The sequence below is a fragment of the Poecile atricapillus genome, chromosome 13 (genome assembly GCF_030490865.1).
Source record: "Poecile atricapillus isolate bPoeAtr1 chromosome 13, bPoeAtr1.hap1, whole genome shotgun sequence".
NCBI classification, from domain to species: domain Eukaryota; kingdom Metazoa; phylum Chordata; class Aves; order Passeriformes; family Paridae; genus Poecile; species Poecile atricapillus.
Genome location: NC_081261.1, coordinates 11,263,712 through 11,280,858, shown reverse-complemented (window position 1 = coordinate 11,280,858; position 17,147 = coordinate 11,263,712). Strand labels below are relative to the sequence as shown.

The 17,147-nt window shown below is 38.4% G+C and overlaps 1 protein-coding gene across 1 annotated transcript in view; it reads left to right on the top strand.

Annotated features, from left to right (window-relative positions):
* ATP10B (ATPase phospholipid transporting 10B (putative)) overlaps positions 1-14,433 on the top strand; it is a 41,696-nt gene extending 27,263 nt beyond the window's left edge. The window contains exons 11-21 of the mRNA XM_058849141.1: positions 106-212; positions 899-1,025; positions 2,545-2,729; positions 5,940-6,252; positions 7,361-7,437; positions 7,983-8,108; positions 9,205-9,405; positions 9,993-10,073; positions 10,181-10,285; positions 10,738-10,925; positions 13,935-14,433. Coding sequence (XP_058705124.1) covers positions 106-212; positions 899-1,025; positions 2,545-2,729; positions 5,940-6,252; positions 7,361-7,437; positions 7,983-8,108; positions 9,205-9,405; positions 9,993-10,073; positions 10,181-10,285; positions 10,738-10,925; positions 13,935-14,433 — 2,009 coding nt within the window. The remainder of the gene's footprint in view (positions 1-105; positions 213-898; positions 1,026-2,544; positions 2,730-5,939; positions 6,253-7,360; positions 7,438-7,982; positions 8,109-9,204; positions 9,406-9,992; positions 10,074-10,180; positions 10,286-10,737; positions 10,926-13,934) is intronic.
* The last annotated feature ends 2,714 nt before the right edge of the window (positions 14,434-17,147 follow it).

Sequence of the window (17,147 nt, the reverse complement as noted above, 5' to 3'; positions counted from 1 at the left end):
CTTTTAAAGAACTTGGTATTATAATGGAATCCACTTTTCTCTAGTGCCTGCTCTATTTTAATCTTAGGCCATTATATCAAAAATTATCTGAGCTGTGTTTCACAGGTGACATTAGCACAGAGAAGAGACTGAAAAGAATAAAAGAAAGAACACAGAAGCATCTGGACCACTATGCCCATGATGGACTGCGAACTCTGTGCATAGCTAAGAAGGTGGGACAGCACCAGGTTCTGTACACGTCAGTAGAGTTACTAGAAAAATAAAGTGGCTGTAATTCTGCTTCAGACAACCAGCCAGATATAGCCCATCCTTTTCTCCCTCTATTTGCCTAGTCCGGAGTATTTTTTTTCCTCTTTTTCCTCAATGTGACCAAATTATGGATTTTTAGTCAGTCTCAAAACATTTCTGTTTCTCATATAGTAACTATAGCTGACCTACCCTACAGTGCTTCCAAGCACTTTTGTCCAAGACGAAAAGTCTACAGAGCAGCCAACCTTCTTCTCTTCTGCTTGGCATTCAGCTTTCAAAAATCTTACTCTCAGCCTGAGTTAGTGTATCTTAGTGTCATAATTTAATACAGAAGTTGTCAATGTGTGACAAATAGATCATATTCAGACTGTGGAGAAATGTAGATCAGCCCTCAGAAACTGTGTGCTCTCATCTAAGCAAGAGCTGTGTGAGCAAGAGTTTCTCTGTGTCATACTTTTGAGACTCAGCTGTAGGTCATTTATACAAACTGCTTGTTCTTGCAGTTCTCTCTTGGAAAAGTCTGTGTTATTTTAAAGATGACACAGTACTTTACCAGTTTGGATAGGAGTTAAGTCTCTGTGATCCAGAATGTTGGCATTCCTCTCTTATTTAAATTTCAAATAAGTGCTGTTTAAATTTTGTTATGCAGGTCTTGAATGAAGATGACTTTCAAAAATGGGCCAATTTTCGTCAGGAGGCAGAAGCTGCGATTGACAACAGAGAGGAGCTCTTAATAGAGACAGCACAGCATCTGGAGACCAAACTCACCCTGCTGGGTAGCCAAAAATAAGAACTGTCATTGCGTGAAGTATCACTTGCTCTCCTGTGATAGTCTTGGCAATAAGACAGACAACAGCTTATACTAATTTATATCTAAAAGACTTCCTCTGTGGTTTGGAAATTTCCAGGCTAGGGAGATAAAATCCAATGGCAGTGTCTATACAAATTCTCATGCATTTTGGGCAGCAGTAACTTTGAAAACGTGTGCTGAAACCATTGTGTGCCCCGAGCAAAGAACATGCACATCAGCTGTTACTGTGACTCAGCTGACAAAGTAGATGATGAAGTTCCCACAATTCAGTTGTGCATCCATATCCTTATTTAAACCTATAAAATACTATAAATTAATTTTAGTTTTGATAATGAATTCTGAGGGAATTTTGGTAATTGGTTTTGGTAATCCAGTAACTTAAACATGTGGGCGTTTTGCTACAAAGTTCCTGCTGTTGTTGCATTGTTGTGCTTGCTTTGTGCACTTTGTAAAAAGATGTTTAGCATTAAAACTTATATTGATTGACATTTCTGCATCATTCATCACCATCATATCTAACAACAATGTTCTGTTAAATTATGGAGCACTTCAGTGCTTTCTGATCTATTTTGTTTCCTAACATTTGGTTCTTTGCGACTTTGATTTTTGGAGTTGTCTCAGTCTCATTTTTCTCTGACTACAATTTGTGCCATACTGAAGAATATTAAGAACTCATACTTCATTGAATTTCTGATATTGCAAGCAATAGCTTGCATTATGGCTTCTCATAATCTCCGCAGTGATTTAAAAAATTAGAGTAATAATGATAAATGCCATAAGCCGACCACATAAGAGTTAATGCAGATCTTGTCAGAATCTGTTACCTTTGTCAATTACTAAGGCTTCTCTATGTGCTTTCACACTTTAATTTGCAAAAAGTGTTCCCTTAGCCTATATCAATATCTGTCTTTAATGTACCACAGTTACAGCATCTTCAAACTGACCTCTAGTGGAAGGGATAGGGACTATTATTACATTCATATGGTGATTTCCCAACATCATCAGGTTGAGTGTTGGCATCAGTTTCTAAGTTCATGCATGTTCAAAAAGAAAATGCACTGTACTGTTTCTTCTGGCTTTGATGGCTGAAGCATCTGACTTGACAATAGGGACAGCATTCATTTAAACAGTCAAAGTTCATCTTTTCTGATTGCTTTGATGGGGCATAATGCAGTATTTTTAAAATGCATATGGCATGATTGCTCTGTCAGCACATTGTCATTTTGTATTATTAGGAAGAAATGAAATGCATTGTTCTTGCAGTGAACAAAATGAAGAGACAGAACTTGATTGTTGACACATTCAGACCTTAATCCAAATGCAGAGCACGTGCCTGCATGTTTATTTGTTGGACAAAACCTTGGTTCAATTCTTAATAAGCTCAGGAGCATGACTGGAAAGCAAAGAGCTTCCTTTAAACATGAAAATAGCAACTTGATTTCAAAGTAAAAGAAAATTATTTCTCTTCTTTTCCTGTTTTCCAGGAGCAACAGGAATTGAAGATCGCCTGCAAGATGGAGTACCTGACACTATAGTGTCTCTCCGAGAAGCTGGGATAAAAATTTGGGTGTTGACAGGAGACAAACAGGAGACAGCAGTTAACATTGCATACTCCTGTAAACTTCTGAACCAAAGGGACACTGTCTTCACCCTTAACACTGAAAATAAGGTGAGTAAAGAAGGACAAAATGCACAGAATTTTCTATCTTACCCATTCTTTGTGTCCTGCAGTTTGGCATTCCTTTGCTTATGACCTCACTCAACAAAGAACAGTCAAAAAATCCCAAATGGCATTAGGCCAGAAACTCCATAGACAGCATGTAACAGAATGAATTGAAATACAAGATACTAATGTAGAGTTTCATTCAATTAAAATACACTGATTTTTCCGAATGAAAATATTGTTTCTAAAAATTACCTGAATGGCTAGGTATTACCTGAATTAGTATCTTTAGGAAGAAATAAATGTGCAATTTAAGTGCCTAATTCATTCATAACATGGATATCTGGATTTCCACCTTACAATAGAAATTTCAGTTTAACCCTAAGTGGTATGTGTTAGAAGACATTTGGAAAGTGCTGTATGAGCCAGGCAAGAAAAAGTATGAAGGTGTAGACTTAAGTAAATTCAGAACTTTCTAATTGCTTCCTGATAGGATTAGCCTTAATCAGAAATTTATTAGCAAAAAAAATTGATCCAGTATATATTTGTTTAAGCAAGGGCCAGTTATAAACATATTCGCTTTCTTGAGATTCCATGGTGGCAAACAGTTGCTGATATGTTAAAAAATTCATTTCCATGGGCAGCAAGAAGGGCAGGCTGTAGGCAAAGGGATCATAGTCCAGATTAAAGATCACCACTTCAGGTGTGTCAGTTCCCATGAGTCACCAAAACACAGTGAGAAATCTGTGATGCAAACTATGGCTATTCCTGACAACATCTGAACAAATGAGAGAAAATAGTCCTAACTTCCAAAGAGGGTAAATGCCATTATGGATGGTGAAAGTAAAAGGCTTTAGGCAAGCCAACATGGCTTTTATGTGGAGCAATATAAGCAAGGTACTAGGAAAATTATGCCATAATGTCAGAAAGTGGATTGGCCATCACTACACACAGCATCACACCTTCAGGCACCCAGGTGGGACAGGGTGCCTAGTGGATGGATTATGGGGACACCAGGTCCAGGCATTATGGTTAAACCAGACCCATTCCCTAAGAAATGTCAGGCCTGACCATTTTTAAACACAAAAAGGTCCAAAATGCACTTTTTGCATTTTCTCGCTGGTGACCTCTTACTTCACATAGAGACCTGGAAGCCCCTGAGGTGCCTTCGGGACAGCTGCTGCCTTTTCCCTGCTCCTTTTTTGCACCATCACTCATGGCCCTCACTCAGCAGGAACAAGAGGCACAGTGAGTTCAGCTCTTCCAAGGGCTGGCACGAGGGCAGGCAGGGCTTCTTTGTGTGACCAGACAAGTCACCCATCTGGGTTGTCTCAGCTTTTTTCCCCCAGGGAACCAGGGTTACTAATACAAACTTGCTTTTCTCAATAAAGCTCTTGTGAGGATTAAATAAATATTGTTAAAATACCGTTTTCCTTATTGCAGGCAATTGCATGGAGCAGTGAGATGGCCTACTTTCTAACTGCTTTTGTCTGCAGCTTGTAGCTCCCCAAACAAGAAAAATATCCTGTGCAAATATCTGTCTCTTTTAATGTCATGAAAGTAGAGAAACACACAAAGATATGGAATCTGGCACGGAAAACATTCCAATGTGCAATTTCATTTGAAACACATATCTGCTTTAATGGGAAGCAGAATTAATACATTTAGGATGGAAATTAGAAGCTGGTTTCTGCCAGAGCAGAGATGCTACAGGTGGGACCACCCTGGCTGATGGAAATGCTGGCATGGGTGCTTACCCACGGCAGCCTCTGTGGCCCTGGATCCAGGGCTCAGGAGCAACCTGCATTGTCCCCACACATGGGGACTTGTGGGAATCCCCAAGGTTCAGGGGACACTGGAGTTTCTCCACAATAACATTTAGTTGCCCCACTTTCAAAATTAAATTAAAGACAGACTTCTGAAAGAGACTCCCAGTAGCAGCAGTGAGGAGCAAAAGTAATATATACAAAGCATTTAACCTGTTAATTTTGTCAAAGATAGGTCGTAAAGTGGCATCAGTGTGAAGGGCCTCCCCTTACCCCTGAACCCAGCAGATTATTCAAACACTGAGCATGAAATTTCTTCCAAGTAGATGCAATAAATTTAGGTAGCTTGGCGGATTTGTTTCAAAAGGCAAGTCAAGGCAAACCAGGAATTTCCATTTACTGTTTTTGGTTTGCTCACAGATGATGTTTCTTTAACATTTTTTAGGGGTTTTAAGTGTGCAGGCTAGATGCAAGTTTTTATTAGATGTCAGAGGTAGATTTGATTCCAGAACCTCCCACTTAAGTGTAATTTAAATCTTGCAAACATCCTACACATGTACCTTATGCTATATAAAATGAAAATAACATTATAGAACTGAATCATCCCTCAATAAAGCTGACAGAAAAGGCAGAAAAAGGAGTGATTAGCTCCTCAGATATTCAGGGCCATGTCACAGAAAGAGGACTTTGAGAACTAAGAAGGAGCAAAATAACTTAGATATAATTTTAGATTTTCTCTAATAGTGATGTGCAAATTTAGGAGATCTGGATGAGAGAGGTAAGAGTTTTCCCCTTAAATCTGTTTCTGTCTAGTACCAAGTTAATTCTGGTTGTTGGTATCCAAAAGGTGACTAGATCCAACATTAAGCAGATTTGCTAAGACAGAAGGACTTTGTGTTTGAGGCACGGTGCTGGAAAGCATGAAGTTTTATTTCTGTTCCTAATTGTGGCACACACCCGATATGTGACTTAGAAAAGGCCAGTAACTCTGAAAGTTACTGGATAATTTTTTAAATCTGGACCTCTTGTTTCTCTTACCACAGTTTATTTTTCGTAGAAGCTAATGGTGCAATATCTCATATTATTCATATCAGAACTAGATTTTTCAATCTCCTTAAAAGAAAATATTTTCTTTTTAATTTCTGAATTGTCAGAATAAATGATGTAGAAATTATTATATTTTATTATATTATTATATTTTCTTATAAAATAATTCCTTACCTCAGTTAACTGGCTGATAAAATGTGTAGTGTTTTCACTGAGGGATTGGATAGTGTCATATTGAAATAATTGAGATGAATCAGTGCATTTCTCACTGTATTTCCTCTAATGTTTATCTGATAGGCTTAAACCCATTGGCATGATTATACAAATGTACATTTGGCAAGGTGCTGTGCTGTAAAGAGAGAGGGAGATAACTATTTCTAGAAGCATATCTGTTTTCTCACAGGAAACTTGTGAATCTCTCTTGAATTTAACCCTGGAAGAGGTGAAGAAGAATTATGAGTATGACAAACCTCAAAGGAAATTGTTTGGCATCATCCCAACATCCTTCTCGGTCTCGGAGGCCCCCAGCCCTGAGTTTGGGCTGGTGATTGATGGACAGACACTGAGCATCATCTTGCAGGGAGGGCTGGAGCAGAAGTTCCTGGAGCTGACACAGCACTGCCGCTCCGTGCTCTGCTGCCGCTCCACTCCTCTGCAGAAGAGCATGGTGGTCAAGCTCATCCGGAGGCAGCTCAAAGTGATGACCCTGTCCATAGGTACCTCCACTCTGGATCTCACAGGAGACAGGGGAAGCAGGTTCTTTCTTTAAGAGAAATGTGTGGAATGTATTGTACAGGCAGATTTTTGTTCCTCAGATAGATGCAGTGAGGAAACAGCACTGATTAATCTTTCCTAATCAAAACCCATATAAAGTCCTTCTTCAGCTTTCACTGAGCAAATCTGTCCCCCTCTAAACAAGATGAAGGCATTCCAAATTCAGAATCTCCCAGCAGTCTCTTTCATGCACATCAGTACAAATGCACTTACGTGTTACCTCCAAAATGTCCTTGTTTTGGGCCTAGAATCCACTCAAGATTAGCCCCTATTTTATCTTTTCATAAAGACCTTTTTCTGTCAGATTTTCCCAGCTGATGAAAACAGAATTATCTCCAGACTGATATTAAGCACTGACTCATTTACCTTTTACATCCAAATAATGTGAAATGCTTTGAGTTTTCTTCCACACTTTTGGTAAGTGATGCCACTAAAATCCTTGAATAATTAATTTTGATTACTCCAAACTAAAAAAATACACCTCTGTGGACAAAACAGAAAGGGAAGAATCTATAGTATTTTTGAAATATTACTTTGCCTTACAGTTCAAACCATAAGCTCTCAGCCTTCTGCTTCATTTACTCTACCAGCTAACCTCATTTAAAATCTCCACATTGCAAGCAGTAAGCATGGCTGTTCTAACCCTAGAAATTTAGTTACAAATGAGAGTTGAAATGAGCAAAATAATTTTTGAAACTGGCTTGTTACATTGTCATCTGCAATCAAATTTGTCATAGATTCAGAGAATTTAGTGAAGTAGGGTGTTGCAAAACACGTTCCTGAGCATATGGATTTGTCCAAGCAGAAACACAAAATGATGCTTATGTCAATGGTGTTGGGGTTGCTGTGTCACCACCCAGTCAGTCACAAGGTTGGATTTTGCCCTGCTGGAGCCAGGTCTCCTGGGAAGGAGGGAGACCAAGACCAAGAGCAGAGCCTTGATGTTGTGCTTGATGCCATGCAGCTGTCCTGATGAGGATGAATGATAGTACAGAATATTTGAAATAAGCAGCATAACTTTCTTACACTGTTATTGTACTCCCACTCTAGGGGATGGTGCAAACGACGTAAGTATGATTCAAGCAGCTGATGTTGGAATTGGAATATCTGGCCAAGAAGGCATGCAGGTATTCTCTCAGTTTCTTTCCTCTTTTGTCAGGTAGTCCCTTGAGGCTTAATAAGTTTCATAGCAGACCTACACTCTCAAGAGTCATCTTAAAAATGAAAATTGGAATCATAAATTAATATGCAGTTTTTAATTATGGGTCAAGCCAAAAAAAAAAGAGTATTTTGAACCAAAAATTAGCATGTGAGGACAAACCTGTGTTTGTTCATGAGACTGGAAAATTCGAAGATTTCTGCCCACTGTTAGGTGAGCATCTGGTTTCTGAATCTTCTCAGCTGCTGCATTTTCAGGTTTCCAGGTTTTGTGGATTCTCTTCCACTGTCTTCTGCCCTGAATCCTTTCCCACACATCCCCCCTCCTTATTCTCCTTAAATGGAGAGTTCTGCAGAGATAGAAAGTTCCAGCTGTGTTCTTGAGGGTTAGTTTGTTGGTTTGTTTTTTCTACAATACTCAATAGTAGGAAATCATTTTAGTGATGCTAAAATTTTATTACATAGCGTGTGAAAAGGATGCATTGTAAATGACCTTCTATTCCTTTTCCCAAAGGCTGTGATGGCCAGTGATTTTGCAATATCCCGATTTAAGCATCTCAAAAAGCTCCTTCTTGTCCATGGACATTGGTGCTATGCTCGCCTGGCAAAGATGGTGATTTACTTTTTCTACAAAAATGTGGTAAGATAATTAATATTATGAAGTTTTCATCCTAGCAAAGGTTAATTCCAGGTCTGAGGGGTTGTTTGGTTTTGAGTTTTGGAGGTTATACTCTTATTTTTATGGAGCTACAGTTTGTGTTTCTTCACTTTGCAAGTTTATGGTATGCCCCTTCCTTCTTAGCAAGGTGCTGCATAGAGCATTGAGGAAAATACAGGCATGAAATATATTTTGAAACAGCATTATTCCAGAGGGAAAAATGACTCAAGGCTTAGTAACTTCTTATGGTAGTACAAGAAACTTTATTAATAATATCCATGAGCCTCAAAATAAAATTTGCATAAGGAAGATCAGATTTGTAGCACTCAAATGTAGATGAGTTTGCACTAAGAATTTCCTGCCTGTGAAACCTCAGAATTTTTGTAAGGAACCACTTACAAGTAATGATGCAGTCATATCTGTCATTTTTATTAAAAATTTAATGTATACACAAATGAGCTATGCATTAAAGTATGATATAAAGTGGAAAAAATGAAGTAATTCAGTTCTACAAAACTGGTCAAACAAGTCCATTTGACAGAAAATACACTCTCAGCATGAAAGGCTTTTTACTTAGAATCCAAGGTATCTGGTTTTTGTAGAGTTTTTAATAATTTTCAATAATGATTACTTCTTATCACTGTTAAAATTTGTAGTGGAAATGAACACTTTCCATTTTTGACGGGCTATTATTTTAGAACTCAAAGGCTATTTATTTGCAGTCTGAAATAGTTCATCAAACTAGGATGCTGCTGTTCTTTACTTTTCCACGTAGCTTTAGGGAGCAGCATGCCTTTGATTCCACATAGACAACTTGATTCTAAAAGGATTCTAAAATCTGGTGCACAGGCCTATGAACAGTTTACTTAATTATTCTCTGATATGTTCTTAAAGAACTGCAATGGCTTTCAAAATCCTGGATCAGAGTGGATCACTGTGAAACAGACCCTTAATTGCTTTATGGAATGAAGTGCAGTGCCTTTAACCAAAATCCTGTCCTCTTAGGAGACTGTTAATAACCAATGTCCTACATAAACGTCACAGGTGGAACTAAATGTTTGTATTTGCTTCTCCCCAGTGCTACGTCAACCTGCTCTTCTGGTACCAGTTCTTCTGTGGCTTCTCAGGTAGCACCATGGTAGATTACTGGCAGATGATTTTTTTCAACCTCTTCTTCACCTCAGTGCCCCCTCTTCTTTTTGGAGCCCTTGATAAAGATCTGTCTGCAGAAACACTCCTACGTCTGCCCAAGCTGTACAAGAATGGACAAAATTCAGAGGTATGTCATAATTGCTGAAATAACTGCTTCGTAATCCAAAAGAACACAGGTTTTTTTTGTTTAGGAATGAGGGAGGGAAGAGTTTAGACTTGGAATGTTTAAACAACAGGAGCCAAATCTTCTGTCTCTCCAGTAATTCATTCTGCCCCATGGGAGCTGTGACACCATAGGTCACCAGATAAGTTTAAATATGACAAATAGTCAAATTAAAATGGCACAAAATTAGTCTTTCACTAGAAGAAAGAATTTTTGAACAATTTCATAACTCTAGAAAGAGCTTGGATAAAGAATTTGAGGAATAAGATCCTTTGCAAAAGGATGCAACATTGGCAAAATTCAGATTTTAAGACTCTTGGTTCATTTGGTAATTTTCCTAAGGTCAATCTTTACTCAACATAGATGAAATGCCTGTTTAGGAATAAACCTTTGGTTTAATCAGCTGCTCAGGAGGCATTTGCTCATGGAAGGAGACCAGTTAGCAAAAATTAGTAGTCTGAATGGAAGAAAAAAAGACAGCAATTATATTTGCAGGACAGGCTAGAGACATATATCCCATCATAATGACTGTTATTTTTAAACTCCTGCAGATATACAACTTGTCAACTTTTATTCTTACAATGTTGGATGCCTTTTATCAAAGCCTCATTTGCTTCTTTGTCCCCTATTTGGTAAGTAACAGGCTTATTCATATTCTCACACTCCTGTCCTCCTTAGAAGTAGTAAATTCAGTTCTGAATAGTCAGGGTTCACCACAGTCTCTCTGCCTCTTTTGCAGACGTACAAAGATTCTGACATAGATGTGTTTTCCTTTGGAAACCCCATCAACACCATCTCCCTCCTGACCATTCTCTTGCACCAGGCTCTAGAAATGAAAACATGGGTATGTGTCTGACCTGTCCTGTTCACAGCACTGGTTTTTTTTTGTGAATGTTGCATCTTAGTAGGCATAGAATTCTCCTTCAGAGTAATTTACCTGAGTTCTGGGTCACAAGAAGTAAGTAACAGGTACACTAAGATTTCACAAAGCACCAGCATTTATTAGCCCCAGGTTAACTGCCTTCATGTACACAGTGACAGAATTTGTTTCTATCGTATCATATCATTTCTATCATCCTTTGGACAGAACAGTACAAAATATTTGCATACCTCAGTATATGAGGAAGTGTTACTTGGAGAACTGTATTCATTGCTGTTTTCTAAATTAATTTCTGGCTATTTCTCCTACTGCAAATTTCAGTAAAATGTACTGTTAGATGCATTCTTTCCAACCCTCTTTGTCTCCTCCTGTCTTACACCCAGTCAGGGTCTCACAGGCATCACTTGTTCTTGCAGACCATGCTCCAGCTGGTGACAATGATCTGCAGCGTGGCTTTATACTTCATCTTCTCAGTGATCTACAACGCTTCCTGCCTGCTCTGCAACCCTCCCACCAACCCTTACTGGATTATGGAAAGACAGCTGAAAGACCCCATCTTCTATTTACTGTGCCTTATTACCCCGGTCATCGCGCTCTTACCAAGGTTTGAATGTTTTCCTCTCAGTTTTCCTTTTGTGGGTTTGTAGACATGTGAGTTAAGAAACAATAATGATGTGTACAGATATGTGATGTGTCAGACACATGCTGCACAGGGATAATTGATCAGCATGGAAATCAAATGCCTGAGTTCAACCTTCCAGTTCATGAACCATTCATTTATTCAGTTATATAATCCTAGATCAGGAACTATATATCTTCTGCTTTTCCCATCAGGAAAATCTTTCTTCTTGAAAAGAAAAGTGCATCAAAGTTTACCAGTACAGATCTAATTGTTCACTGTCATAACCATAATGTTGTTGAGCAGATCAAGACTATAAGCAAATCTTTGAAATATTTCTATAGAAGTTTCTATTTCTAAGTTTGAGACTTACTAAATATATTCTTGGTTTTAAGTACATTATGGTGCATTACTAAGCTGCATTTAAAAGCATTTCTGTGTGGGAAAAATTCATTGCATCCAGAATTTTAGTTTCACCTTGTATTGCAAAAAATCAGATATGTTACAGATAATTTTAATTGAGACCGGGTAATATTTGGAGAGGGATAATTTTTGTGATGTGTTGCTGAAAAAAATGGTTTAAAAAATTATTCTGTTCCCATATACATATATGGGAACATTACTACTTTCGGTGTTCAATACATTGCTAATTCTTAAAGCAGTTATGTTTTGAGTTGAGTTTCAAATATTTATTTGTTATTTGCTTGGACATTTAAAGAAATGGGTTGGTTTTACTACTATGCTAGTTTCCTTCTAATTCCCTTCTTTCCTTTCTAATTCCCATGAAGTAATGCAGCACACTGGCATTACAAAATTCAAGACAATATTTTTAGTATCAGATTTTGTCAGTGCTTTAAGGCATTAGAATCTGAGCCTTATGTTTGACTGAAAAGAAACTTTTCAAAAATAGATGGTGTTTTTCTTCAAACTTACTATTTTCCCATTTGAGTTGAGATGCTCTTGTGATTTTATGTTATATTATGTAAGTTCAGATCAGAATAAACAACACAATTCAGTAAGGTCTCATGTCTTCTAGGCAGGGCATCCTTTTCCAGTCTGTTTTGCTCCTGCATGACTTTTGTTTTCCTATCAGCCCTCATTCACAGTGTCATTTTTGACCCTGAGCTTTTTACTGAGAGCTGCAGTCAAACATGTGGTTAGAGAACTCGTGTCTCCATCTTGGGAATTTAGCACAGTTAAAATCCTTGCTGCCTCAGCAGGTTACTGAGGTTAAGGGTTATATATTCATATCTTCAAATCTGGACAACTGCTGTTCCTTTGTATAGGTACCCTATTTTCTGCATAGTCCTTCATCTGCAGAATATTCAGGACCTATTTCTACTACAACTGAGCTGTGCCAGCAGATCACAGCAGTGGTGAAACCACCCTTTGCTAAAAAGCACTAAATTTTAAGTTCCATTCCATGGTCCATCGCACTGTGCTGCCAGCTCCCTATCTCCTCACTTGGTGTCTTGAAGTTCTGGTTTTCTTCTAACAGGTTTTTCAAAAATAATTGCTATCCTGGGTTCTTCCCCTTAGCACTGCCTTTTGTTTGAGCTGCAGCACTCAGGGGGAGGCTTGGCCTGTGCCCTGCCTGGTCCAGGCTTTCCCTGAAGCACCATCTGGCAGTGCTGCACATCCTGCATCTCAAAACTGCCTCTGCACTGTTTTGGGACACAAGCTGCACAGCACTAAGTACAAAAGCCCTCAAGTCTGAGAAGGAGAAAGGGGTCTGAATTTCATGTTTATTCGTTGGCAAGAGAAGGCACTGTGTTTCTTGGAGTTTTCCCACATATGAACTGATTATTTTCTCAGCTGTGGAAGGCAGATTTTTCTCTGCCAGGACACCTGCAGAGACCCAAGAGGTAACTGAGTCTTGCACCCTGCAGAGACCCAAGAGGTAATGGGGCCTCACACCCTGCAGGACTCTGGGAAGGGCAGGAGCAAGTGAGAGCAATTTACAGGATGGGAGAGGGTTTCCCATCCCTTTTCTGTTCACCTGTCTGGTTCACCTGGAACTTGCATAAAAGATAAAGAAAAGAAGCTAAGGGGAAAGACACAGGACATTGTGATCCACAGCATATTGACACAGAAAGTCTTGGGCTCTCCCATGCTCTTAACTTCCCGACCAGACCTGAGATTGTGTTGGGATTGACCAGCCTGAGCACAGGCACAGCAAATAAACTTTATCCACTTCTGCTTGTGCAAGCCCAAGAAATCCATTGCCTTAAAAGCCCTTTCTGTACTGAGTATCACTTGTTAGCATTTTTAATCTTGTAATTCTTGTTTATACATACATTAAACAGCAGGATGTGAGGATGGCACCTTTCTAAATGCAATTTCACAGAGTACCCATGTTTGTTTTAAAATAAATGTTGAAGCCACCTATGTAAAGGTCAAATCCTAATAAAAAGATGCTTTGAAAGAGACTTTGATTTTCACACAAAGCTGACATGACATGGAGAAAGGATGCACGCTGTCTCACAGCACACAGTATTTACATAAGTTCTCTATACTGCAAAGGGCAGGTAGGACACTTTAGTTGCTGCTTTCTGAAAAAAATCCAAAAGCTGAGATTTTAACTTCTGGTTTTCTCTTATCTAACAAATTAAGACCTCTTCTTTAGCCTGTTTTAGCAGTATAAATACAACTTCCATATTTTCAAATACTGCATCTCTTGAGATTTTTTCTATTTTCCTTTACTGTTCAGCAAATGATATTTAGTTATATATAACTATATAACTATGAACAGTATTTAGTTATAAATACTAAAAAATGATCATATATACATACAGTTGACTCTGTACAGGTCAAGCTAAATATATAGTAACATGCTATGTTAAGATCCAGGAGTCAACTTTCATCTGCCAGATATAAAGTGTCTACCAGATGTCTGTAGAGCAATGGAAAATTAGTATCTGTATTTGGGATATTTGATGTAGATTATGGAATGAGCTCACTAATAAAACATCCATTCCCTTCCTTCTTCATCAGGTTCTTTATATTTTCTCTACGAGGAACCCTCCAAGCATCTCTTATTCTGAAAGCACAGCAAGTAGATAAACTTCCTAAGGGGCAACAGGATCTTGAAATCCAGAAACTAAGATCAAGAAAAGAAGCTACTTCAGGTGCACCTGTGGCATCACCTGCATCTAATGATGACCTTGACCACAGCATCAGCCATTTATGTGTGTCACCATTTCTACATCCAGCAGCAGCCCTGTCTCATGGGGACACAGAAAATCAGGGAGTTTCTGCCTTTGATCCTCTCAGGAGAAGCACACATGAGGAAGGTTATTACTTCTATAATAGGTGGGCAGAGGAAGAATCTGCTGTTACTGATTCTTCAGCAGGGCCTTTCTCTGGCCATCATCCCCTTGTACCCAGCAGGGAAACAGCTCCTGGGCAGGATGGTGGCAAACTGACTAAAAATTATCCCAAGAACTTTAGTTACGGAAGCCACCGGCGGTCAGTGAGTTCAGTGACACTCTGAAGAAACATTGAGACATGGAACCCACAGCACATGTGCAGAAGGACTGAACAGAGAAAATTAAAATGTTTATGTTTAGCCATTACTCTCACTAGAAATGGAGAGAGAGGCGACTGGAGTAGTGCAATAGCAACTCCAACATACAACTTCAGCTGAATGCATCATTGTCTGGGTTTATCCTTACATGACTTTTTGATCTTCCTGGTTTGGTCACATTACAGGAACATTACATGAGTATCACACAGTTGCTGAGAATTGCACAATTACTTTCAACTAATATTTTTGTATCATATTAATAGGGAATACTTGTAAAGTTTCAATGTTGTTATTATTATGCTATTGAGTTAATAGAAAGAAAATCCATTCTGTATTAAACCAAATCTTAAAACAATGCATCTAGATTTTTACTATCAAAATCTTAAAAAGAGCCTAGTAACTCCCTTTATAATTATAAAAAATATAATTCTGCATGAAAAGTTATTACCTGCAGATACTAAAGGTACTTGCAGAACAACAGCAATGGAGATACATTAGACAATGTTCCAGGTTTTAATATATGTACTTTACACATGCAACAATCGGCTCTACAGCCTGTTTTCCCCGAAGAATAAGCTTAGGATTTTTATGCAGACAGTGGTTTGACCTGATATTGTTAAGAAAAGGAGCTTATAAAGATGAAGAATACAAATACTGAACTACATGAACTGCCAAGACAACTTAGTGATAAGTGGAGGCTACTTCTTCATACCTACAAAAGTAGACAGATTTAACAAGTCACATTCAAGGATTTATGTCCCACAATTCTGAAGTTGTCCCTGATTTTTCCTCTAGAAATTCAGTTTATTTCAATTCCCTATATTGTTATGTGGTGCTGCTGCATTCAATCAAGTGTGAATCATGCTCCTCTGCACAGTTGGTCACATTCATTAGCTGATGGATCTCAATAATGGAGATTTTGACAAGCCATATATGAAGGTCACTAATCACATTGTAGTAAGTACATGGTGTAAAATGACCAAAATATGCATAGTATGTTAACCCTTTTTGGTATCTCTAGGCAAAAGGATGAAGGAGAAAACTGTGAGATGTCACCATCATAACTATTTATTGCAATGCAATGAAAGGTGACTTTGGTATTTCTTATAGAAATATTGACTACTAAGAGCATTTCCCAAGTTTTTCTTCACAATGTGGGATGAAATCTTACCTAGTTTAAAATTCAAACTATCGGTACTTTTGTGAATCTCCCACTGGTTCCCACTGATTTAATAGGTTTTAAGCCTTTTTTATACATGCTGTGTTTAGCTTTACTACCTGTGACAACATGTGATCTTTCTAATAACCTATTTAGCAAATGCTAATTTAACTTCTGTATGTTATAATAATTACTGTAGCTAGAGTCTTCAAGTTCTTGCTTTAAAACAACTCAGGCAAAATTGAGTAGCAGATCTCCCACTAGGATTTCTGGTAGCCAGAGCAAGATCATATGTAAGAACTCCTTTTGTTAGAATATTAATTGTCAGCAGTTAAATAATTCAGTAAGATATTTTTTTGCTTGATGAACAAAAGGAAGGAAATTAGATATAGATGAGATTATTGTTAATGGAGGGTGAGATTGCTCAAATGTTTGCTCAGTAGCTGGAAATGGATATGGGGCCACAAGACTAAAGATCAATCCTTTACCATTCACAGCTTTTTTTACATTAAATGGTCCATTTCCTTTGAACTTACAGAAGATGTCAGTTCTTCACACATTGTACTACAAAATGTGAAGTGTTTTATAGAAATAAGTGTGATAAGATCATGCCTTGCTGTGTTGTTAAGAGGACAAAAACAGAGATTAAGGAGTGCTTTTCCTACTGTCACCCATGAGCAGCAAACTCATGTTTCCAGAGGCTGCTCCTCTGCATAGTAGGAATGCTTATCAGAACTGGATGACAAATGTATCTGAATGTGCAAGGGGCTAGACAGGTTATGTTTAACCAAATCTGGAAGACTTCCTGAACTGAATGCCAATTGTATCCCTCTCCTGAATTGAAAACCAAGAAATAATCTCATGTTTTCTCATCAGTCTCTGCAAAACGGTTCTACTGTGCATTTTGCCCTGGCTTAAGGTCAGAAATAGCATAGAGGGTAGGGTCCTTTTAATAAAGGGAGGGGGAACAGGATTGATTAAGAACTCCAACAAAATAACCCTTAAAAGCTACTTAGTGATAGGTTTCCTTCTATGTCTGAGAATAAAAGAAGTGTGAGAATCCTTTCCTAAGTAGTTTCTAGGCTGTAACCAAAAATAGGTACATTGGTTATAAGAAAGAAAGAAATCCAATTTTGTGTGGATGCCTTAAATAATTCTGGAGCTAAACATACAAACTGATAATTCTATTGTGTGCTAGTGTTCATCCATTGTATGGTCTAATGGATGAATATGCAACAAAGACTGGAGAGTTTGCAACATAGAGGAAAACCACCCCTTCGTTCTCCTTGATCCTTGAGGAGAGAGAAAGCTGAAATAAACAGAGATGAAAGGCAGCACCATGCAAGGTTTGACCTCTGCATTCCAGCTGGCTCCAGAGCTTTCTCTGTCTCCCCTTCTGAGTGACAGTGCTGCCAGCTGTCCTCTGAAGTAGATGCTGCCTCGGTTCTGGACATGTATTAACTGCTAAACTGTGATCTTCCTTCTGCTCCTGGCTATGCACTTACCATGAACTATCTCATGT